Source organism: Rutilus rutilus (genome assembly GCF_951802725.1).
Source record: "Rutilus rutilus genome assembly, chromosome: 9".
In the NCBI taxonomy this organism is placed as follows: domain Eukaryota; kingdom Metazoa; phylum Chordata; class Actinopteri; order Cypriniformes; family Leuciscidae; genus Rutilus; species Rutilus rutilus.
In genome coordinates, this window is record NC_140223.1 from 35,953,665 (window position 1) to 35,961,751 (window position 8,087).

The 8,087-nt window shown below is 36.6% G+C and overlaps 1 protein-coding gene across 1 annotated transcript; it reads right to left on the bottom strand.

The window, feature by feature from the left end:
• Positions 1 to 684: 684 nt before the first annotated feature.
• On the bottom strand, positions 685 to 7,815 carry chchd2 (coiled-coil-helix-coiled-coil-helix domain containing 2). The gene is made up of 4 exons (XM_084419783.1): positions 7,430 to 7,815; positions 5,149 to 5,404; positions 3,397 to 3,574; positions 685 to 1,009 (listed from the first exon to the last, which is right to left on the bottom strand). Exons 1-4 carry the CDS (start codon positions 7,474 to 7,476, stop codon positions 999 to 1,001), a joined length of 492 nt encoding a protein of 163 aa, XP_084275909.1. The 5' UTR covers positions 7,477 to 7,815; the 3' UTR covers positions 685 to 998.
• Between the last annotated feature and the right edge of the window lie 272 nt (positions 7,816 to 8,087).

Here is an 8,087-nt window from a genome sequence, read left to right on the forward strand (position 1 = left end):
GTCATAGGTTCTGGGTTTTAATCCACACCCGTATAGTTTTTTTTTTTTTTTTCATCAAAACCGATTATGTTTATCAGTGGTTGTATATCAGGCAGGGACACGTTTGTGTGCATTTTGTTTTGTAATTTCACCAGAACGAATAGAGAGTCTCCACAACGGATTGAAGCGTGCGTCCGAGTGAAGACTGTGCACGAGCTACAAGAGAACACAGTATCCGCGCCACTGATCGCAGCGGCAACGAGCACTTTGATCACTTGATTTCAAAAACAACACATTTCAGTGCTAGATCGCCTCTTATTTAACAAACGAACTAAATGAATGCTCTGCTAGTTAACTGGAGATGTTTTATTTATTTGTATTGGTACATTTGTTTCAAAAGTGTTGGGGACAATATCGACCTTAGCAAAACGTGGTGGGGACATGTCCCACCCGCAAATTAAGCCTATGGCTCCAAGATACCAAGCTAATGGAACACTGATAACCATTATGGCGACTTCAAAACAATCCCACTACTAAACAATATAATTTCTTACAGTGGCATCATGGTTAAAGAAAACTTTATCAGGTGAATTCACAGTAAATTACTGTGATGTCAGCATCCTTTTGCTGTTGATTCACGGTAATTTACCCAGCATGCATTCATTTCGATGTAAATTTCTAAAAAGATAGCAAAAAGCATGTAAATGTTTCTGATCCTTTTATTTTCAATTCACATAATTTGAATCTAACATTTTCAATAAGAACATATATTGAGAAAGAATCTCATTCAATACACATTGTGATCTCTTCTACAGTAACTCGCGCAAAGAAATCAGAAATCTGCAATTATCTACACCAATTACATAAATACCATGCATCATGTTACACAGCATTTCTCCCAGGATGCTTTTCATTTTCACGCAGGCGCTAATATTGAAGTGAGTTGCATTAAGAGAAAACTTTATCCAGAAGTAAGCAGATGAACGGCTATGGAATAGTTCATGTCACCAATCCAAACATCATGACATTCCTGTGGGGTGAAAAAACAAATAATTACTTTAGAACAATACAACCCAAAAACATTTCAGTGACTAAAGATAAAGGGAAAAAGATGTGGAGAAGCAATGCTGTTGGAGCAAATTAATGTAGGCAAGTTCATTACAAAATCTACCATTTAATTTGAGGGGGGGAGGGGTTTTTCTCCGACAATTTTTTTATTAGCCTACATTTATCTCACCAAAATGTTTGCTCTCATTGCATTTTTACAATGGGGTAATATTGTTTTTAAGAATTTACACAACACAAGGAAGCTTGATTTCAATTTTTTAATTAAATTGAAAAAAGTAGCACAAATAAATACAATAGAATAAAGATACAAATAAAGAGAAATAAGAGAAACGTTTTTGAATAGGTCTAACGTTAGTATTCAGAAATACAAACTGAATAAAGTAGCCTAATCAAATGGAAAATAACACTGGGTAGTATTTTAGTCCTGACTTTATTAAATATATAGGCTATTAATCCTGATTCTTTAAACTTAAAGCTATCTTTTGTTGTTTTGACAACAAAGTTATGCCTGCCGTCACTTTAAGAGCTAGTGCACGGATCCTGTGTTCATTATGTTGTCACATGCGTTTTATGCTTATTAAAGACATAACTGACTGTGTTTAGAGGATACTCACCAAGACCGAAATGTTGACACAATTTTGCGTGTTAAAGCAATATAATCCGCGAAAAATAACTTTTGTTACAAGCGAGCTGTTTTTGAGGCGGCGTTTCCATGTATGTGCTCTATAAATTGCGTCTTGCCGATAGTTTTAAAAAGACTGATTTGATTTTATAATCTGTGTGGATTAATTTACTAATACAACCTACATGCTAAAATGAATCAATGGTTGCGGGAATTTCCCGCAGTGGGAGACCTGCGGGAATGATTAAACTTATGCGCAATACCCGCGCCGAAATTCGAGCCCTGGACGGCGCCATGATCAAGCAGAGAAGTGTAAATGTTGATAATGAAAATGAATATCTGTTGATAATTCTATAACTTTTTCAAATGTTATGCTAAAATGTTATTCAAGGGTTACGCATTAGAGGCAACGTGCTTTATGTAATCAGATTACTTTTTGATGTAACAAGTAATTAATTACTTTATAAATGTACACAATAAGTTTCTTTAAAAAAAAAAAAAATGTAATGCACGTTACTTTTCAGTTTAATCTATTTGCTTTAACATATTTTAAACTACTGAATTAAAATTCTCTTCTGCATGGCAGTCACTAAGGGTGTGTTCACACTTGTAGTTCGGGTTCTCTTGGTTCGTTTGGTCTGGACCAAAACAGAAAATGATACATTTAGTCCTGGTTAGCTTAGCATTCACAGTTATTTATAAAAAAAAGCTTTTATTACGTATATATTTCGTGGAGGAACTTATCGAACATCCAAAGCCATGCTGTGTGCTGGGCTACACGCGAGTGTTTGCATGTGCGTAACCTACATATGATGGTATTTTGACCAGCTGAGAACTCACAAAGAGCTTAGAAAATGTGTAAAGGAGTCAAAACAGCGGCAGGAATCCTCTAAGTCTCTTCCCGCGAACACACAAAACGCTCAAAATTAACAAAATACGACCCGTGATTTTAAGACATCTTTTGTACGCATTACAGTACTTTCCATAAAAAGAAACTAAGGGTGTTTTCACACCTGAAAGTCCGCACCGAGGTCCGAACCAAAGGTCATATTTTGATGCATTGTATACATTCGGTTAGTTTTGGTTTGGTTTCACATTGCAATTATGCGAGCGCATTAAAGAACTTTACATGACGTACTTGCGTCCTGTCGTCATCATCTATGTGGGCTGCATCTTGACATTGATTGGTTTGTAAACGGACGTCAGCGTGTTGTCAATTCGGCGGGTAACTTTGACAAGACTGAATGAACAGACGCATATCGTTGCCACTATACTGTTATTATTATGGCATTACTCCCTGCAGCACCAACTATACTCGAGGCTAGTTCACATTCGCCAAATGAACGTCCTCGTTGTGCGAACATTTTATGGTCGCCGGCAGGAAAGGAGGAGAAGACTGCAAGCAATCCTGCGAGAACCACCGGAACTTCCTGTAAATGTTCTGAAAGTCCGAACCATACAGAAAATGTTTTCACACTAGAAACAAACCAAACCTTTGTTCAGTTTGATCCGGACCGAGACTACCTCTTTTCGTCGGACCAAATTTGGTCTGTTTGGTCCGGACCGTGGTTCACCTGTCATTTTGATTCGGATAAAACTGTAAAATCCGGACCAAACAAGGCAGGTGTGAAAGGGCCCTTACGTAATGTAATTAGTTACTTTTTTAGAAAGTAAAGCAAATGCATAACTTTCCCCAACACTGCCACTACCCAGTTCAGAGTACATACCGTAGGAGAACTTGCACTGTTTGAGCACCTCGCTGAAGCCCTCACAGAGTTTGAGGTCGCTCTGGTTCTGAGCGCAGTCGATGAACTGCTTGAGCTCGTAAGCGCAGGGACTCTGACTCTGCGGCTCCTGCTGAAACACTGACGGCTGCTGCTGCTGCTGGTACACCGGCTGAGCCTCCTGTGCACACACACACACACACGCACACACACACACACACACACACACACACAAAAAGAGCCCTTAGGATTCACTTACATTCAATATTCTGATGTTTTAAAAGCAGAATTACTACAAGTATTTAGCCAGATCAACCAGACATAAGAGATTTATATCATTCATTTGTCATCCATAATTACTGTATAAGGATTTAAAAGTATACAACAGCAATTTCATAGCTAATAAAATATATTAGAAATAGATGTGTGCTTAATTGTATTGATGTGCACTTGTAGTGTACTTAAAATATTAAAAGCATATTTAAAAAAAAAATACTTTCAGATAATATAAATGAAACAAAAGGAGACTCAATAGGGAAAAAGCATTTTCGGTTTCGGTCAAGTGCATCCAAAATGTTCTGTGTTACTTGAGTGTTACTGAGCAGACTTTTCATGACTTAACACACTTAAGTGCATTTCTAAAAAAGGGCACTTAAAAAAAAAAAATCATTAAAAGTTTCCCTTTAAAATGCTTTTAAATCATTGTTTTAATAATTTTTTGTTGTGCTTGTTGTGACTAATATACTAAAGCACATGAAATATACGTATTATTTGATATTGCATTTTTTTACAGTTAATGTATATTTTGAATGGCAACTTCATCTTTACAAATGTGTAATTACAAATATATTTAAATACATATAACAAGTTTAATTTGAAACGAAATTAAAGTATATTTTAGTTTACCAGTAGATTCGGCAGTAAACTTTAACTATTTCAAAAGACAACAGAAGTAATTGTGAACTACATATAAAGAAATACTGAAGTCCTACTTATAAGTGGATGCAAAACCCACAACATTTTGCGTGTAATACAAATTTAAACAAAATACATTTTCATTTAATTGAAATTAGGGGTCCAAAAAAACGGCACCGCTCAAAAGTTTGGGGTCGGTAGGATTTTGTTAATGTTTTTTAAAAAGTCTCTTCTGTTCACCTGCAGTTACTTGATCAAAAACACAGTAAAAACAGCAATATTGTGAAATATTATTACAATTTAAAATGACTTTTCTATTTGAACATATTTCAAAATATGTTTAATTTCTGTGAATTTACAGGCTCCGTTCAAAACTACAGCATTTATTTAAAATAGAAATCTTCTGTAACATTATAACATTGAACAGTAGTGTAAGAATATTCTTTTAAAGCATTTCTACACTATAATATACTCTTTTATTAGTATAGTATATTATCTAGGGCTGTGAAACGATTGATCGCATTCAAAATAAGTTTGTTTACACAATATACGTGTGTGTACTGTAGAAATATTTGCATTTATATACTGTAATATATATTTATATATAATTTATATTATATATAATAAATATAAATAAATAATTTTTTCTTAAACACACAGTACACACACACATATTATGTAAACACAAACTTTTATTTTGGATGCGATTAATCGTCTCACAGCCCTAATATGATCCATAACAAGCACTCTTTTTAAAGCAATGCTAAAGCCCACTACTTCTTCAGACGGGGCTCTCCCCGAGCAGAACTACTCAAACAGGAAGTTTGGGTTGGTGTTTACCTGATAGGTCACGTCAGGCCGGGCCGCCTCTGAGTTCCCTCCTCCCCCGAAGCCCCCGGTCATGGCGTGACCAATGGTGTGTCCGACCGCAGAGCCGACCGCGACGCCGGCCGCAGTGGTGGCCATCTGAGCGAACATCCCCGGCTGACGGGGAGCGGCGGCGGGAGCCGACACTGCTGAGGGCGGGGGGGCGGCGGGCGCCGGGGCGTACGACCGCGGAGGAGCGGAGCGAGCCATCGGTGGAGGGGACGAGTAACTGCAGTCAAAACATGCAGTTATCATCAGCAGTGCTTGGACTACAAGAGCTTATTAAAGGGATAGTTCACCCCAAAATGAAAATTCTGTCATCATTTACTAGGGATGCACGATATATCGGCAAACGTATCGGTATCGGACGATATTTGTTCATGTTTAATGTCATCGTTATCGGCCCGTTAAGAAATTTTGGCCGATATATTAAAGCCGAAATATTGCTTGACATATGATTGGAATAACTTAAAAAAAGGAAAATATTGTTCAGTGCAACATGTGTAGCGCAAGTCTGTCATATCGGCTACATCAAATTATAATGAGAACATATACTTGTGTGCTTGGGATGTGGCTTTTAATGATGAGACTTTTGCTTTTGTAATCAAAGATATATAAAAATTTGGATTTAGATTTATCGGCAAATATATCGGTTATCGGCTTTCAAATATAAAGAATTATCGGTATCGGCCAAAATGTTCATATAGGTGCATCTCTGTCCTTTACTCGCCCTCAGTCGTTCCGAACCTGCATGCGGTTCTTTCTTCTGCTGAACGCAAAAGAAGATATTATGAAGAATATTGGCAATCACAGAGTTCCCACTGACTTACATTGTATTTTTTGGTGCTTACAATGGAAGTCAATGGGAACTGACACTCTACTGTTACCAACATTCTGTCAAAATATCATCTTTTGTGTCATAGAACGAAACTCATAGGGGTTTAAAACGGCATGAGGGCGAGTAAATGGTGACATAATGCTCATCTTTGGGTGAACTATCCCTTTAAACGTGGTTCTCACACTTTTTGATCATCATTTGTGATTGAATGCTAATTTGCTAGAAAATTATTTTTAAAGGCTCATTGTTGAATCAGTTCGACCAGTTAGGGACCAAATAAGGATGCACAATATACACACTGGTACCATATGAGTTATCACCGCTATAAAGCGCAATCGCTATCGATAGATATTTATTAGCCGTTAACAATTGCTTTTTAATATATTTAGCATAATGGTGCCTGTTTATTTATCTTTTTTTTTTTTACATTTACTAAAAATGTTGTCCTCCCCTAATGCTCAATGGTAATATTTAAAAACATGATGAGATTTTTTTTATCTAGTTAAATTATTCAAGACAAACTTTGTTGTTGGCGTGAGAAAGCCAGGCTAAAAGACTGAAGTAGTTTTAAAAGCTTAGGCTTAGGCAAGATTTAAAGGCCATGCCGTCTATCAAATAGATCTGCAGTTGCTAGGATGTTCTGAATGGTTGCTAGAGTGTTTTGGATGGTTGCTAGGTGGTTACTAGGGGGTACTGGATGGTTGCTAGGTGGTTACTAGGGGGTACTGGGTGGTTGCTAGGGGTTTTTGACCAATTAGGGAACAAACAGGGATGTGCAATACATATTGGAAAAATATAAGGTTATCACAGATATTAGTAAAAAAATGTAATCGCTATCGGTAGATATTGAACATTAATTAGTCGTCAATTAATAAATAGGCTTATTTACTTTTGCCTGTTCATTTCCTCTATGTTTTACATTTAGATAAATGTTGTCCTCATCTAACACTTAAAGCTAATATTTTAAAACATGAAGAATTTAATAAAACTTAGCATTCTGGACTTATAAAACACCAATGTTAATATCAGTGCATCTCTACACAAAACACTAAACATCTAAATAAACATTTTGGAGCAGCGAACAACTTAAAACATTATAAATTATGATCGCATCATAAATTTCATATTGTAAACAAATAGTTACTAACCAAAGTCATCTCGTTCATCTAAGATTAATGATCATAATAACTGTAGGCTATTTGTCCTTCTACATCCCCAATAATAACTGCTGATAACTCATATGTGCAAAACGAAGACACTGTGTCGGGCTTGTGAAGCTGTAGATGTCAATGATACAGTAGATGTTTGTTGATGACTGACACACACACACACACACACACACACACACACATGTAACTCGTGCTAATCACACACACTCCTCTCTCTCTCTCTCTCTCTCTCTGTATTAACACTCACCTCGGAGGACTCATCCTCGAAGTTCTGCTTCGGCTTCCTCTCGGCATGTTGCTATTATATTAATTTACAAGCTCGAGAAAAGATACTGGACGAGATGAAGTCTCTGTGTTTTAAATATGACTTACTGTACAGAAGCTTACTCTGTTTGTGCGATACTGACCTTCGTCCGCACTACATTTAATATCCGGGGAACTTTCTAGCACATTACATGATCACGGTGAACTTCCGCTCATGCGCGTGCTGTACTTCCGGAGAATGCTGCAACGTTCTGAAACGAAATGTTTGTCACTGTAATAAAGCGTATTTTTACGATTATACTTTAATAAAAGACAATAAAATACGTAGACGTATTAGCGTTAATTGTGTTTATTCAATTTTGAGAACCCAAAGTCACAATGTATATCAAATTCTTTTTTAGTAACATTATCTATTCTGCTTCATCCTTATTACTTAACTGTGACTGCAGGTGTCACCATTTAGCTTCAATAAACGAGCCAGGCTTGGTAGATTATATATATATAATAAAAACTATAATATGTGTTTACTTACAGTAGCACTAGCCTACATTGCACTACATTATTATTACTCCAATGAAAATCCCGAGTTTCTAGAGGTCAGGACAGTCAGTGTACCTTCCAAAGACGTGTGGACTTAATTA

What these genes read in the sequence shown, in the direction of transcription:
- chchd2 (XM_084419783.1), bottom strand. Translation starts at nt 7,476, where the DNA reads ATGCCGAGAGGAAGCCGAAGCAGAACTTCGAGGATGAGTCCTCCGAG. An exon ending in TCGAGGATGAGTCCTCCGAG is followed by an intron (nt 5,405 to 7,429) that starts GTGAGTGTTAAT and finishes TTTTGACTGCAG; the next exon opens with TTACTCGTCCCCTCCACCGA. An exon ending in GGCCTGACGTGACCTATCAG is followed by an intron (nt 3,575 to 5,148) that starts GTAAACACCAAC and finishes GTGTGTGCACAG; the next exon opens with GAGGCTCAGCCGGTGTACCA.